Source organism: Pan paniscus, chromosome 3, assembly GCF_029289425.2.
Source record: "Pan paniscus chromosome 3, NHGRI_mPanPan1-v2.0_pri, whole genome shotgun sequence".
NCBI lineage: Eukaryota > Metazoa > Chordata > Mammalia > Primates > Hominidae > Pan > Pan paniscus.
This window is the reverse complement of record NC_073252.2, coordinates 53,337,570-53,354,992: the sequence shown is the minus strand read 5'-3', so window position 1 is coordinate 53,354,992 and position 17,423 is coordinate 53,337,570. Positions and strand designations below refer to the sequence as shown.

The 17,423-nt window shown below is 39.1% G+C and overlaps 1 protein-coding gene across 3 annotated transcripts in view; it reads left to right on the top strand.

Moving 5' to 3' along the window:
- SHROOM3 (shroom family member 3) overlaps positions 1 to 17,423 on the top strand; it is a 358,512-nt gene that overhangs the window by 289,083 nt on the left and 52,006 nt on the right. The window contains exon 1 of one of the 3 annotated variants that reach the window (XM_034958620.3): positions 5,831 to 5,985. The exons of the other annotated variants lie outside the window; for them this stretch is intronic. Within the exon in view, the coding sequence (XP_034814511.1) occupies positions 5,906 to 5,985 (80 nt within the window). The 5' untranslated portion in view covers positions 5,831 to 5,905. Of the gene's footprint in view, positions 1 to 5,830; positions 5,986 to 17,423 lie in introns of those variants that run through there. 3 annotated transcript variants of the gene reach the window in all.

Genomic DNA, 17,423 nt, shown 5'->3' with positions numbered 1-17,423 from the left:
GAAGCTCAGAGTTTAGAAGGATACTGATCTTATTAATGGTAGTTTACGCACAAGGTTCTAAAGAACTGTAAAGTTCCTGGGAGGTCATTCCAGGGTCCCACAGATAGTTTGATTCAAATATCATTTCAAAAATACATTTATAATTATTTGTAAAACTACAATTTAAAACATCAAAAGTGATACACTTATGTTTTATACCTTGGAAATGATCGGTGTGCCAAATTGTACAGCAAGACCAATTCATCTTTGAACTAATCTTCATTTAAAATTTCTCGGAGGAATGTCCCAAGATTCCAATGTAAGCCTAACAAAGATTTGTAGCTACTTACCCATGTGGGTCAGATTTTGAGAGTGAATGAACCTGAGTGCTTCCCATGTGCTAGGTGTCCTGGCTTTGCACGGGCTATCTCATTAAATTCTCACACCAGCCCTGTGAGGTTTGCTCTTGTAGAATAGCATTCAGCTAGGAGGCAGTGGATTCAAATTCAGCCTCTACACCAATGCCTCAGCATCAGCACAACAGTGCCTACTTCATAGGACAACTGTAGGATTCAACGAGATATGGTATTCAAAGCACTCAGCACACAGCCCACTCAGAGAGAACAAAAAATAAATGTTAGGTGGTGGTATAATGCTGTGTGAATATAATTATCCTCATCATTCTCATCATTATCACAAAAGTCTGTATGATATCATGAATGGTAGTATGATACGGGGAGTAAGATGGGGTTTGTGCAATGTCAGACTACCTAAAATTCAAGCCTAGATTCTGCCACTTACCATAGACCCTCAGGCTTGTTATAGAAGCTCTCTCTACTTCCAACTGTAAAATAAGTTTAATAACTGATCCGCCTCCTAGGGATGCTGAAAGGACTGAAAGAGCCGATACATGTCAAGCACTAGGGCTGTGCCTACTATGTCATGAGTGCAACAAATGTTATCATAGTAACCAATTATCTTGATTTCAGTTTGGGAAGTTCTTTCATATAGACATGTCGACTTGCATTATAAATAAGTAGGCTTGGCTCAGTGGCTCATGCCTGTAAGCCCAGAGATTCAAGACCAGCCTGGGCAAAATGGCAAAACCCTGTCTCTACAAAAAATATAAAAATTAGCTGGGCATACTGGCACACACCTGTGGTCCCAAGTACTCTGGAGGCTGAGGTAGGAGGATTGCTTGAACCTGGGAGGTCGAGGCTACAGTGAGCCATGATTGAGTCACTGCGCTCTAGCCTGGGAGACAGAGCTTCAAACAAACAATATAATTTGGATTTATGCAAATCCATATTGGCATCTTTAGACTATCCATGTTCAATAATACAGAAATATACATAAAAGAATTTCTTAATGTTATATAATAAAACAACACTTGTATTGGGGTGTTTAAGGTTCTTTGTTAGATTTCATTTGGAAAAAAAAAAAAGATTTAAAAGAAGTTTAAACATACCAAAGGTCTAGGGAGGCCAACTGGCTGGTGTCTGAGAGTCAGGCCAAGAACAGGGTGAGATTCGCCAAGACCTCTGACTCAAGAGATCCAGCCAGCAAGGTTGCTCCCAGAGACATCCTAAGAAGCAGAAGCTCCGAGGTTATCACTCTTTCCTTTAGCCTGCTAGGATCTTTAAAATATAGAGAATCAAAATTTTCTCTTTAACAAGGAGGTGTCCACAGGGCCCGATAGGCTAATCTAATGTCAGTGCCAAAGCTCAAGGCCAGAAAGTAGTAGTTAGGGAGTTTCTGCTCCAGCCTGGAAAGAAAATGATCAAGACCTGAACTAAATCAATGGTGATGGGACAAGAGATGAGACAGATTTGAGATAAATTTAGGGAGGCAGAATAAATAGCAGATGAGGGTAGGATAAAGGAGAGAAAAACTAAAGAGTGACTGCTGAGTTGCTGGTATGAGGCACTTGGGGATATCTGCAGGGCCATTAGGACAGGGAAGGCAGGAATCACAGAAACTGACTGGGGGTTAAGAATATCAGCAGTAGAATCACATAGACCTGGGTTTGAGCTAGAAACAATTAAAATATTTTATAAAACAATCCCTGAAAGTTGAGTGGAACAAACAAATGTATATCTACTTACTATCTTAAACATAAATAAATCATCTTTATAACAAGCTGGGATTGTTCTCATCAGTGTGGTCAAAGCTGGCCGATGGCGCTATGTCTGTATGGAGAACATAAGCGACAAGCAATTTCCTTTGTAAAAAGTCATGAGCTAGATGGTGCAGACATCACTCCTGCTCTTGGCTGGAATTTTTACTCTTCATACACTAAGAATTTTACATGTATGTGTCATATCTCTACAAATACAGTCACGTATTGCTTAATGACAGGGATACATTCTGAGCAATGTGTCATTAGGCGATTTTATTGTTGCTGAACATACTAGAGTGCACTTACACAAACCTAGATGGTGTGACCTACACACCTGGGCCATTTGGTATAGCCTAGACTATGGTGTAGCTCTTAGACTATGAACCTGGACAGCATGTTGCTGTACTGAATTCTGTAGGCAATTGTCACACAATGGTAAGGATTTGCTTGTCTAAACAGACAAAAATACAGTGTAAAAGATAAAAAGGATACACCTACATAGGGCACTCACCATGAAGGGAGCCTGCAGGAATGGCAGTTGCTCTGGGAGAGTCAGCGAGTGAGTGGTGAGTGAACGTGAAGGCCGGTACTGTGCACTGCTTTACTGTACACTGAGGCTACGCCAAATTTATTAAAAATTTTTTCTTCTATAATTAACGTTAGCTTACTGTAACTTTATAAACTTTTAAACTTTTAAAAATATTTGACTCTTTTGTATTAACACTTAGTTTAGAACACAGACACATTGTATAGCTATACAAATATTTTCTTTTTTATATCCTTATCCTAAAAGCTTTTTTTCATTGAATTTTTTTTTCTTTTAAACATTTTTGTTAAAAACTGAGACACAAACACACACTCTAGCCTAGGCCAAACAGAGCAGGATCATCAATACCACTGGCTTCTACCTTTATGTCTTGTCCCTCTGGAAGGTCTGCAGGGGCAGTGCATGGAGCTGAACTCTCCTGGATAACACTGCCTTATTCAGGAACACCTCCTGTAGAACCTGCCTGAGGCTATTTCACAGTTAGCTTCTTTTTTTAATAAGTGGGAATACAGAATAAAATAATGATTAAAAGTATAATATAGTAAATACATAAGCCAGTAACACACATTTATTATAAAGTATTATGTACTGTACATGATTGTATGTACTGTACTTTTAGAGGACTGGCAAGTGCAGTAGGTTTATGCCAGCATCAAAACCACGTGAGTGATGGCTACAGCTTCACCAGGCGATAGGAATTTTTCAGCTCCATTATAATCTTATGGAACCACCGTCATAATGTGCACTCCATTGTTGGCTGAAATGTCATTATGTGGCACATGACTGTAAATTGTAAGCCCTATGTTAGTGTACCTCCTAATTTTCCTGTCCCCCAAGAAGTCTCTCTGCAACCCAACTGTTACTGATATGGGACTAACCTAGGAAATCAGAGTCATTCTCATCTAGTTACGCTCAGATCCTACATCCTGTTTGTTTTGCTTTTTACTTTTTTGTTTTGAAATCATTGTAGACTCACAGAAAAGTTGTAAAAATAGTACAGAGATTTCCTGTATACCTGTCACCCAGCTTTCTCTAGTGTTAACACCCTTTATAACCGTAGTACAAATATCAAAACTAAGAAATCAGCGCTGGTGTAATACTATTAGCTAACAGACTTAACTTTATATAAACTATAAACTTTACTCAGATCTCACCATTCTTTCCCATTAATGTCCTGTTTCTGTTCTAGGATCCCACATTGTGTTCCCTTAGCCTCCTCTGATCTGTGATATTTCCTCAGTCTTTCCTTGGCTTTTGTGACCTTGACACTTTTGAAGAGCTCTGGGCAGATATTTTGTAGAATGCTTACTATTTGGGTGTGTCTGATGTGTTCTCATGGTTACGTTGAGGTGATGGCTTTTGACAATACCACAGAAGTGATGTTGTTTTCTTCTGTCTCATGTAAGGGTTACATGATGTCAATATGTCTCATTACTGGTGATGATTAACCTTGATTACTTGGTTATGGTGAAGTCCGCCGGGTTTTTCTATTTTAAAGTTACTATTTGTCCCTTTGTAATTAATAAATAACCTTGGAAAGATAATTTTCAGGCTATGGAAATATCCTGTTTCTCCTCAAACTTTCTTCACTGATCTTGGCATCTATCAGTGTTGCCTGTGACAACTATTACTATAATGTTCTAAATTTGATTCTTTATTTCTTTCATTTTTTCTACATTTATTAATTAGAATTCTTTTTTAAAAAGCCTATTTCTCTCCTCTACTTATTTATTCATTATTCATTCATGTCAGTAAGGACTCTTTCATATTTATTTTATCGTGTGGGTTATAATTCAGTACTACTGTTATTTATTTTGTTGTTCAAATGGATCTAGTTTTGGCCATCGAGAGCTCTTTTGAGCTGGCTCTGGTCTAAGTCCTGTTTGGAAATGTGGAAAAGGATGAGGTAGTGATGCCTTGTCCTTACACAAAAGACTGCAGACCATGATGTGCTATCATCTTCTTAGGAGTCTTATAAATGTTGAAGTGGGAGGTTGATGGTGGGCATGGAGCAGTTCTAATTTGTGACATGTCACAGAGGCCTATACTGATTTTGGAATTGGAAAGTGCTGTGGTCACCTCATGAGCTAGTTCCAAGTCCATGAGTAACAGGTATATATATATTTATAGCTCCTTCATTGTGGAGAAAATAGCCAGGAAGGATCTTCTCACTTATCTATAAGAAAAAAGAAAAGCCAGAAGCTCATTTCCCAGGTATATATAGGAGCCAGTGAAACAACCAAGTTAAACAGAGAGAGACACTTTTAGTGGTCCAGGGCTTAATATTCTCACAGATCCAATCCCACCCTTCCTTTCCCGCTTAGATCCCTGCATTCTCTCTTATCTATCAATAGGAATTCTTATGATCTAACTTATCTTGGCAGAAACTTCTCTCTAAAATCTATCAAGCCTTGGGCTAGGGTAATGAGTCGGTAAAGGAGACAAAATGTTCTAGCTTGAAACTGAAGATTTTCCAAGCCGATGCTTTTCTCCATAAGCTTCTCATTCCTTCCTCACCTTCTCCCACAAGTCATTATAAAAATAGTATGATGTAATTATTAAGCATTTACCCTTATATGGGGATCTCGGATCACCATGCTTCATAAAGTAAATCAAGATGAATGGATAATAGAAGCTCAGAATCTGACTCCTCTAATTCATTCTCAATTGAACAGCAAGGTTAGTTCTGCGGTGCTGTCCCTTGGCAGTGAGTTCTGTCCCTGTGCTGCTGACTTAGTGTTTTCATGACAGTACGTCTTAGGAAGATGTGGTGAGATGTTGTTATAGAACCACTGCTTCAGTCGACTCCCTAACTATGGGAGGCTTAAAGCAACTAGCACTTTTGTAGACAGTGGCATTTTTGCATATGGAGGAGGGCATGTGTTTAGCAGAGAAGATCATTTAAGGAGACTTCCTGATTTCAGTTTGATGCATTCTATCATCAGATGATTTTCCTTGCTTCCCTCCTCCTCTTGCCCACAAAAATAGAATTCCAGCATTTCTAAGCTATAGGCTATTGTTCAAGATGCCAGCTCTTCTCAGGGAGTCATTAAGGGTCACCTTCTCTTCTTCCCTCTTACAGAGCAGGAATTGAATTTTAATTGGCCAATTTACAGAGGGGACTGGCATTGAGAGTCCCTCCCACTTGCGCTGAGCTGGGCAAGTTCAAGGCGATTCAGGCCGTCCAACTGGAGGCACATGTAGTACTTGTGAGGCTTTTACCACGCTGTGGGGAGCAGAAAGAGCAGTAGCAGGGCAGAATGGCTTTTTATTCCATGCCTGAATATGACATCCAATTGGCCAGAGGGTTGCTATCTGGGATGTTTCTATTTGCCACAAGGTAAGTTCAGTATTGTGTTAGAATGCGATTCAGAATCTTTCATTGCAGGATCCACCAATGACAAGCCTTTAACAGCTGTCTTTTTGATATTGTGCTATATCTGTTTATAAAGAAAAATAACCAACTGCCTGTTAGGTTTAAACCTGTTTCTCTAAATTGTTATGAATATTCTCATTATTTGAATATCTCACATGATTTGGTGTAGTATTAATATTTCTGTTCGGGAATTCTCATTCTCCTATGTATAAATACAGTCGCCCTATTTTTTATGATGTGTGTATCTTGACTGGCTTTTTATCCCATTCAAATTAACAAGTGCTTTGTGCTGTGTACTTCACGATTTTGCTTCCTCATTTCCCTGGGGAATTTCAGAGTAACCATTGCTGTTTCTTATGGGAATGGTTATATACCTATGTACTAGTAGCCAAGTTCTCTATTCTCATTGCCAACATTTGTATAAAGAAAGGGAAGTTTTTATTTTATTTGACTTTCACTTATTCCTTCTCTGATGCACTTCCTTTTTTTACACAGATCTAAGTTTCTGATCTATATCATTTTCCTTTTCTCTAAAGAACTTTTAATATTTCTTGCAAGGCAAGTCTATTGGCAACAAATTCCCTCAATTTTTGTTTACCTGAGAAAGACTTTACTTCTTTCAACACTTTTGAAGAATAATTTCACAGGATCCAGAATCTATGTTGGTGTTTTTTGTTTGTTTGTTTTTCCTTTCAACACTTTCAATCTTTTACTCCACTCTCTTCTTTCTTGCATGGTTTCTGAGGAGAAGTCAGATGTAATTCTCATCTTTGCTCCCCTATAGGTGAGGTGTTTTTCCCATCTGGCTTCTTTCAGGCTGTTTGGCTTTATCTTTGGTTTTCTGTAGTTTGAAACTGACATACCTAGGTGTAGTTTTTCTGGTATTTATCTTGCTTCATGTTCTTGGAGCTTCCTGGATCTGTGGTTTGGTGTCTGACATTAATCTGGGGAGATTCTCAGTCATTATTGTTTCAAGAATTTCTTTTCTTCCTTTCCCTCTTTCTTTTCATTCTGGTATTTCCATTACGTCTATGTTACACCTTTTGTAGTTGTCTCTCAGTTCTTGGATATTCTGTTCTGGAATTTTCTGTCTTTTTTTCTCCTTGCCTTTCAGTTTTGAAGGTTTTTTATTCAGATATCCTCAGGCACAAAGATTCTTTCCTTGGCCCTGTCCAGCATGCATGTGTGGGGCAGGGGTATGGGCAAGGAAATCTCTGTACCTTCCACTCAGCTTTGATGTGAACCTAAAACTGCTCTAAAAATTTTTTTTTAAGTCTATTTTTTAAAAAAAGAAGACAAAAGGAACCCATGTGTATATTCTAAATTTCAAAGAAAAGGTATAGTCTTCTTATTCAACTTTGAGATTATAGTCATATATGAAAAGAAGTATTGATTGAGATTGCCAATTGTACGTTATTTAACTCCATCACAATTGAAGATTTAAATACTTCATTATATTCTCTTATAATTCAAATTCAACTTTTATCCATATATAATCTTGATTTGAAATTTTCCTCCAGAATTATGCTAAATGCCAGCGCTTGCTTCTAGAGATGCCTTTACTTAAAATAGGACATGGAAAAAAACAGGTGGATGCAACAGTCGTGGTAATGTTCTAGCTCTCTAGCTGATTTGAGTATTTATTTTATTATTACAGGCATTCATTTTATTATTACACCATGTAAAAGATAAAAAAGACAACATGAACTGCTTATATTATCAAATTTGCTCATCTATATATAGAGAGATTACAGGGCTGGTTTTTCCAGTTTTATTTGGCATTCTTTCATCTGAAAGTGAGTAAGAGAGAACGTTCTTTTGATTTTTATTCTCCCAAAGTGTCAGCTTCTGTTTGAGCGGTGGTAGTTAAACTCTTCTCTATTGTAAAATTTCTTGTGGAAATATTGGTAGGTAGGAATTGAGCTGGAGCAAGTGTTAAAGTCTTTTACATTTTCAGCTGCTCTGCCTTAAAACCTTCACTATTCTTTTTATTTCAGTTCCAGTAACATTTGGAAACTTTATTTTAATGAAGTTTCTTTGCCAGTCTGAGTTGAAAATATAGATTCTTTTGAGCATTATTTAACATTTTTCACTAAAATTAATGTCTTCTGTCTTTTCCTTTGTTTTCTTATTGCCTCTAATTTCTTACTTATGGCCTTTTCCTTTAAATGAAGAGGAAGACAGTGAAATAGAGAAGTGAAAAATATAACACAAGGCATCAGACTTACTCCAAAAGAGAATTCAGTTTGTTTGGTGTTAGAGGTTTGGGAGGGATTTGTTTTTGTTTAATGGAGTGGTGTTTAGAATAAATCACCACCAAAAGGTAAGGCTTCTGCCTCACACACACAAATGCAAAAAACACAACCCTTTCTTCATTTGTTTTGAGGAGTGCAATTTAATTTATTCTTGGCCTTGTATAAAAATTAGCTTAATTTTGAAATATGTTGGTTGGTATTTGGACTCCTTTAAACTCTCAAAGGCAATCTTTTATGGGTTTCTCATTAAGGAGGAAGGTTTCCTGCTTAGGGGTAGCCTTCTCCGGGCACTCAGCCTCACCATCTGCTGGATAGAGGGGAGAAGCTCTGCACCTTTTACTGCACCCTGCTGAGCTGCTCCTCATTTGTCTGCCAGCAGAAGTCCTCTGGGAAAGCTCCCAGACATCTTCTCCCTAAAAAGCTATAGTAAGTCAGGGGCACACACAACATTTCTAGCCCTCTGCAGCTATCTGAGCCTCTCTGAGATCCATGACAGTCTTGGGGGTGTTTGCATGTGCCTGTCTGTGGAAAATAACACACCACCATGGAAGTGATTTCTCCTAAGTTTTAGCAACATATGCTATGGCACAGAGAAACAGTATGGAAGAAAATTCTAAAATCATAATATCTGATATCTGGAGAAATTGGTAGAAACCATCCTTCTTTCCTCCAACAAATAAAATGCCCAGTTCCAAATGAGAGTTGAGAAACAGAAATTATTTATTGGTAATTAGAAGTTGTGCTATTCTATTTATGCTGTGCTATTCTTTTGTAATTGAGTTTGTAAGTTAATAAAAGGCAAAGATGAATGCTATTACACATCATAGATATTACAATGTTTGCATCAAATTCTGCTTGATTTTTATGCAGATGTTGACATGTAGGAAGGACAGTTGAATATTCTGATTCTCTGTGTGTGTCATTGCTGACAAAGGGGATATAAAGAGGGGAATATTGGGGAAAAAAACATTTCAATTTGTTACCCCCCGGCAATTGAATGAAAAACACTCACCCCTGTTGCTAGTCCCTCTCTTTTATAGTAGTGTTTTCATGCAGTAATCAATAAAATTTAAGAGGATGGGGAGGAGATAACTAGTAGTGAAGGGGATATTGGGACAGGCATGGTAGAATGGGGTAAAGTAGGATACGAGAAAAGGGGCTGTATCTTTTATGCCAGTTTTGGTGTTACAGTGTTATGACTGCACATTAGCAGACTTCACACTTACTGGTGCTTCAGCTGTCAAAACCAAAAGTCCCCAGGACATATTATCAGGATGTGACATTTAAAAACAACTTTTCTTTCCAGAAGGGACTGTGTGTTGCTATGAGATGGTATTACCTAATGCATACCTTTCTACCTACTGAACCACTTTTTAAAGACACAGATATTAATGAGGGAATTATGAAAAGCCTTGGAAAAGTGTTTTTTAGGTTTTTTTTTTTTTTTTTTTTTTTTTTTGTGAATCCAAAAGGTCTGAGGGATAGTCTTGAGGAGCCTGGAAGTAGTTATAGAAACAAGGAGTTGGCCGGGTGCAGTGGTTCAGGCCTGTAATCCCAGCACTTTGGAAGGCCAAGGCAGGCAGATCACGAGGTCAGGAGTTCAAGACCAGCCTGACCAACATGGTGAAACCCCATCTCTACTATAAATACAAAAATTAGCTGGGCATGGTGGTGCACACCTGTAATCCCAGCTACTCAGGAGGCTGAGGCAGGAGAATCGCTTGAACCCGGGAGGCAGAGGTTGCAGTGAGCCGAGATCGCACCATTGCACTCCAGCCTTGGCGACAGAGCGAGACTCTGTCTCAAAAACAAAAAAAAAAAAAAGAAAAGAAAAGAAACAAGGGGTTAGGGATGCTGTTGAGGGCTAAAGGAGTTCTCAAAAATAATGTCTTTGCTAGTAGAGTGTTGAAGGACAATGGCCACCTTTTTTTGTGTTTTGAAAGATTCTTGTTTGTTTCAAATCTTTTAAAAATGCTTCAGACCTTTTCTGTCTCCTGTGAACATATTATAAACATCTAAACACCATCTGGATCTATGAATGAAACAATGTTATGAGTGCAGCTCAGTGTTTTTTGACTTGGTCCCAGTTTTCCATTGCTATATGTTTTTATCATTAGTATTTGGGGCCTATCATTTTCCTATAAACAGGAAATGCCTAAAAAGGGATGTTGTTCAAATATGCATCATCTATTATTCTATACTAAAGAAGATATAATCTCTCCCTGAATTCTTTCTTTTTTTTTTTTTTTTTTTTTGAGGTAGAGTCTCGTTCTGTTGCCCAGGCTGGAGTGCAGTGGTGCAATCTCAGCTCATTGCAACCTCGCCTCCCGGAGTCAAGCGATTGTCCTGCCTCAGCCTTCTGAGTAGCTAGGATTACAGGCACGCACCACCACACCCCGCTAATTTTTGTATTTTTACTAGAGATGGGGTTTCACCATGTTGGTCAGGCTGGTCTTGAACTCCTGACCTCGTGGTCCACCCACCTCGGCCTCCCAAAGTGCTGAGATTACAGGCCTGAGTCACCACGCCCGGCCTCCCCCCGAATTATTTCTACAGTGACATTTAATTGTTCATATTGAGTTTATTTCCTTTTTAAAATGTGAAAGGGGGCAATTTAGCAGTAATTATCAAAATTGCAAGTGCATTTACCCTTTGAGCCAGCAACTCCACTTTTAAGAATTTCTGCAGACATTTCAACATACATAGAAAACACTATGTGGACATGGTTATTCATTGCAGCATTATTTGTAATAGCAAAAGACTAGACATGAAAAAGCGTCTACAAAAGGGGTCTGGTTAAACAAATATATGCATACAGTGGAGTACTAGGTAGCTGAAAGGAAATAAAGGTATGAGGAAGCTCTGTAAATACTGGTATGGAATGATCTTCAATATGTTTGAGGGCATTTATTTGAGAAGGGGGTCTCAGTTTTGCCCAGGCTGATCATAAACTCCTGAGCTCAAGCAATTCTACCACCTCAGACTTTCAAGTAGCTGGGACTACAGGCGTGAGCCACCATGCCCAGCTGAATATGTATTGCTGAGTAAAAAAGCAAGGGATAGAACAGGCCATGAAGTTTCTTTTGGGAAAGGAGTGAAATGAGATTATATGTTCATGTTTGCCTGTATTTGCATAACAGAACACTGGAAAAGATACTTAAGAAATTAACTACAGTGGTTAGCTTGTAGGGGCAAGAGAAATGGGTGTGGTGGAGGAGGAATACCAGAAGTAAATATGGGGAAAATATGAAGACTTTATAAACTTTATAAATTTCGATGATGCATACATGGTTATTTATATTAATCCAGATACATTTATATATGTTTAAAATGTTTCATAAGCTAGGCATAGGGGTACGTGCTATAGTCCTAGCTACTTAGGAGGCTGTGATGGGAGGATTGTTTGAGCCCAGGAGTTCAAGGCTGCAGTACGCTATGATCATGCCACTGCACTCCAGCTTGGGTGACAGAGTGAGACCCTGCCTCAAAAAACGATTTCATAATTTTAAAAATACATGAGGAAAAATGGGGAAAAACAGCAGTGGCATGTAAAAAGAATCTTTAAAAACAATGCTTTACTATTCACAATAGCAAAGACATGGAATCATCCTAAAGGGCCATCAATGACAGATTGGATAAAGAAAATGTGCTACCTATACACCATGGAATACTATGCAGCCATAAAAAAGAATGAGATCATGTCTTTTGCAGGAACATGGATGAAACTGGAGGCCATTATCCTTAGCAAACTAATGCAGGAACAGAAGACCAAATTCTGCATGTTCTCATAAGTGGGAGCTAAATGATGAGAACGCATGGACATATGGAAGGGAACAACACACACTGGGGCCTACTTGAGGGTGAAGGGTAGAAGGAGAGAGACGATCAGAAAACATAACTATTGGGTACTAGGCTTAGTGCCTGGGTGATGGAATAATCTATATAACACCCCCAGTCCATGACACAAGCTTACCTATATAACAAACCTGCACGTGTACCCCTAAAATAAAAGTTAAAAAAAAAACCAGTGCTTTATCCCCAGCTAAGCACAGTGTTCAATAAGAATATGATGAAGAGCTACAATTCAAATATTTGAAATTTTAATTTAATAGACCTAATTTGCAGAATATATTGATGTATTTTGTTTCTTTTTTGGGGGATATGGGGGTGTTTGATTAGAACTTTCTTATGATGGACTTTGTCTCATAGTATTGCGCACTAAACAATAATGGATGGAGAGGTTGATGGGTTAGTAAGGGGTTTAAGAAATATGGTAACTTTTATTTTGTGGTGCTGGTAGTCTGAGTATATTTTGTATTCTTATACACTTGACTCGGGTCCAGTTGATAACTGGCAGAGTTTTATAACGCTGCACCGAGAAGAGCCCATGCAACATGTGTCATAACAGTTCGTTAAAGAACAGCATCAACAAAAAAATTAGTTCTTAGAATTTTTTATTTTCCAATTAATAGTTGTCACTTTCTCCATTTATCCAAAGCATACCAATCTTTCAAGGTCATCTGAAGTCCCACTGTACTACTAAGCCTTCTGGCTGACTTCAGACCCCATTCATGTGAGCTTTTGGTGCTTGTATCCAAAATGCCTCTACAGCCTCGGTGGCCCAATATGATCTGAATTTTATACCATCTGCTCTTCACTCACAAGGTTCTGGCTATACTCTCTTGTATTCTTTAAAAACCCAAACTCATTCCTCCTCTCAAGGATTTTGCATTCATTTTTCCTTTGGAGCTATATATTCTTCTCCTAGCTCTTTGCATGGTTAATTATTTCTTATCATTTAGGTCTTGGTTTGAATGTCACTTGCTCATAGGGGCTGTCTCTGACTTAAATGGGGACTTTCCATCACACTCTCACATTACCCAGTTTTATTTCCTTCAGAACCCTTATAACTATATGAGAATATCTTGTTTGATTTGCTTACTTGCTTACTCCCTGTCTCCCTCCTCTGCCTCTCCCACCTCATTGCACAGTGCTCCTTACTTGCAAATTAAAAGCACAGGCTCTGGAGAGAGATGCCTGGGTTTAGCAGCTGTGCTGCTCACTACATTTGTGACAGTGAACACATTGTTTATTCTGTATTTACCTCACTTTCCTCATTAATAGTCCTATATCATAAAGATAATATAAAGGCTAAGTGAGAAAATACTCGTCAAGTGCCTAGAATGGTGGTTGGCACTCAGTAGGCACTCAAAATATTTTTTGAGTGAATGAATGATGCTCTGACTTTAATAGTTTTTCTTGCATCTGAGCCTCCCCAGCAAGATTATAAACTCTTAGGCCTTCCATGACCTTGCAGAGCTCCAACTATAATTTAACAAGGTTGAAGGCACATAGGTGATTAGTGAATACTGCTTAAAATACTGAACTTACTGTAGATTTCTCAGAAACTTGTTTTGCATTCCTGAATCTCTCTGTCTTAGGGTAAAATCATCTAAGAAGGACATCATGTCACTTGCGAATTCCAGTTTCATCAGCCTACCCATCCCACGCAGTTAAGCTTCCTTGTTTGTGGTTAGGAATGCAACAAAAGGGCTTTGTTTGAATTACACCCACACACAAAACTTAGTTTGCTAAATTTTAAAATTAAACCATCTTCTGACTTACTGATATGCTCATGATGTGATGTACTTTAGGAAAATATTTCTTTAAGTTCTTAAAGATCAAAGTGATCCCAAAATGTAAAATTAGTATGCCATGCTCTTTAGGAATGCTTATTAAATGTTTCACATCATTGAGAAAGTCAGCTGTTTAACTGAAAAAATAGCTGTTTAACTTTTTTTTTTAACTCTCAAGCTACAGTGAATTATATTTTCAAAATGAAAGACTATTTTAAAAATACTTTGCTTTTCAATAGGTAATACATGCGTATAGTATAAAATTTGAAAAGTTACAAAATGAAATACAGTGAAAATAAGTTTTCCTTCCCAGAGGCAGTCATTGTATCTAGTTTCTTAAGTGTCCTTCCAAAACTACTCTTTACATTAATATACACACATGTGATTTTCCCCACATACTGTAGCAGACTGTACATGTAATTCTGCATCTTTCTAGTGTAACAATATATTTGGAGATATTTCCATATCAGTATGTATAGAGATACTTCATCCTTTTTAACAGCCATTATATGGATATACCACACTGAGTTAACTAGTCAGCTGCTAATGGGCATTTAGGTTGTCTTCCAATCTTTTGATGGGTATGTTATTTTAAAAATCATTTGCTAGATGTTGTCAAACTGGCCTTCATTCAGGTTGTACTGATATACACTGGTGGGCTATTTTTGGTCATCCTTTTCAATTCTTCCCTTATTTCATCACTTACCTCCTATCTGTACGGTATGGAAGAATCTTATAAAACAAAGATTTATCTCAGAAGCCCTCTCCCAACATATCTTCTGCATCTAAAAGAAAAGTTTTTTTTTGTTTTTTTTTCCTCGTGTTTTTGTTTTTTTCAGGGCCTTTTGATTTGCTTCCCCCTCCCCACCCCGACCGCCAAAATCATCTTGTCATCTTGTTCTTAATCTATTAGAACTGTGATGAAACCTGATACTCTACCCAGGGCAAATAAATAGTTACCTCTCCAACCTCCTCCAAAGAAAAAGCTCCAAAGTTGAGTTTGCTGTCTTTGTATTGCAGGTATTGGGCCTACTTTCTAAAGCACTTATTTTATCTGTACTGTAGGAATTATTTCATTTGGTCTTTCCTGCAGAATGTAAGCTCCTTAAAGGCAGAGACAATATCTTAGTCATTATTTCTTTAAAATATCTCTTTAAAATTTGTTTTTTATTTTCTTAAATGGACATTTAATTGTACATATTTATGGGTTACATAATGATGTTTCAATACAAATAATGTATAGTGATGAGATAAGGATAATTAAATATTTTTAAATATCAGTTTCAACTCTTCTAGTCCTCATGTACCACGTCCCTGGAGCCTGATCCCGTGTGTCACCTCCCTCACTTCTCCCTCTTCCAGGTTAGGTTCATCATGAAAACAGAGGACATTGGGTACAAGGTCCCCTCAACTTTTCGCGCTACCTACTTGCTTTCACATTTGCCAGCATCCGCCTTTCTTCTATCTCAACAGCACTGGCTTTCCTCCTCCATAAGCTCATACCCTTCACCTGAGTGTTTGAATCCCATCCCTTCCTGAGTCTTTAAGGAGTCCTCCTCCTGTGTCCTGTGTCGTCAGATGGGCCTCTGCACGCTCTCTGCCTTATAGACACTTGCTTGAACTTCTCATTTAAAACAAAAACAGCATGAACAAAACCTTTTCACTCCCTGGATCCCTTCAGTCTTCTAGCTACCACCCTCTTCTCCCCTTTAGAAACAGGTTTTTGAAGGAATCATCTGCCCATACTGCCTGTCTTATCCCTTGTTCACCTTTAGCCCCATCCTAAACCATGCCATTGCAAGGACTTGCTAGTTGCCAAATCCAGTGGCCATGCATCTACCCTCATCACACTAACCTCTTTACAGCATTGCAGTGGTTGACAGTTTTCTCCTCCTCCTCACTCTCCCCACTAGAAATCTGTGAGACTCCCATACTTAACTTGTTTTCCTCCTCCTTCTGTGGAAGCTCCTCTTGGGCTTTTTCCCAGGCTCCCTCTCCCCTAAATTTTGATCATTCTCAGAGACTCATCCTTAAACCATTTCCTTTGTCTCCCTGTTCATTCTCCCCAAGTCGCTTATCTTCTCTCAAAGGCCCTGTGTTTTGTGACTTGTAAATTTCTATATGCAGCCCAGCTCTCAGTCCTCTAGTCCCTCTCCACTGAAAGTCCCACAGGCACTCATTCGCATGCCCCAGAATGAGCCATCAGCATCCTGCTTATTTCCTCTTCTCTCTCTCCACTCCCATCCCCTCCATCTAAAAAAAAAAAAAAAATTTAAGAGACTCTCTCTGGAAGCTGCAGTGCAGTGGCACACAGTCATTGCTCGCTACAGCTTCGAACTCCTGGGTTAAAGTGATTCTCCTGCTTCAGCCGCTGAGTAGTGGGGACTACAGGTGGATGCCACCACACCCAGCTAATTAAAAAAAAAATTGAGCCCCCTGCCTCAGCCTCCCAAGTAACTCAGCTTATAGGCACAAGCAAACTAGAGGGCCTATCTGGAACCCCTGAAGTTATTAGTAAACATTGTCTCACACCTCATCTCCTTGACAGGAAGACATCTTTTTTCCTGTGGAGCCTGTGGAATTTATCACTTTCTATTTCTCTTGGGTGGGAAAATCTTCTCGGCATCTAGCTAGGCATGGACAGATACTGTTGGTTGATGACGCCACTGAAGAGCCATCCTTAGTGTCAGGTGGTGCTGGTCTGAGGTCACGGTCCATTGGTGTCCATTGGCTTCTCAAGGCCAATACCCAGTCCCGGGGCTAATTTCTACTATTGAGAGTGATTCTGCCAACTCCCTTCACTAAGTAGTGGGAATGAGCAGTAGGAAGATGACAGTTTGTTCTTTCTCTTCTTTCTTCTAATGTATTTTGGGCCCACTGGGGTCTAAAATGGTACATACATGAAGCACCTCTAGGTATCTCATGCAAAAGAGACTTTATTTTTTCATCGAGGCTGGGCTTTTGCTATGTGATTAAGCAGTGGCATTTGTTGAGTACCTGAAGTCACATATAACTGGGTTTAAACCCTTACTCCCAGACTTACTAGCTGTGTGATTTGGGCCAGCCCCTGAAGGGTTTAGAGCACTAGGAAGGATTTCTAATCATTGGATGGAACAAGGTGATAAACCAGGAATCTAAGTCAGTGAGGCAGCCTACCTTCAAGGAACTGGTTGAAGATGCAGCAGCCTAATTTCTGGGGACTTTGGTGTCCAAAATTAGAGAAGGACTAGCAGTAAGAATGCTGAACTGCTAAGATGCTGAGCCATGAACCCTCAGGCTCCCGGCCTACCTGCACTGAGAAAAAGGTTGATTCGGCCGGGCACGGTGGCTCATGCCTGTAATTCCAGCACCTTGGGAGGCCAAAGTGGGCAGATCACAAGGTCAGGAGTTCAAGACCAGCCTGGCCAATATGGTGAAAGCCTGTCTCTACCAAAAATACAAAAAATTAGCCAGGCATGGTGGCACAGCCTGTAATCCCAGCTACTCGGGAGGCTGAGGCAGGAGAACTGCT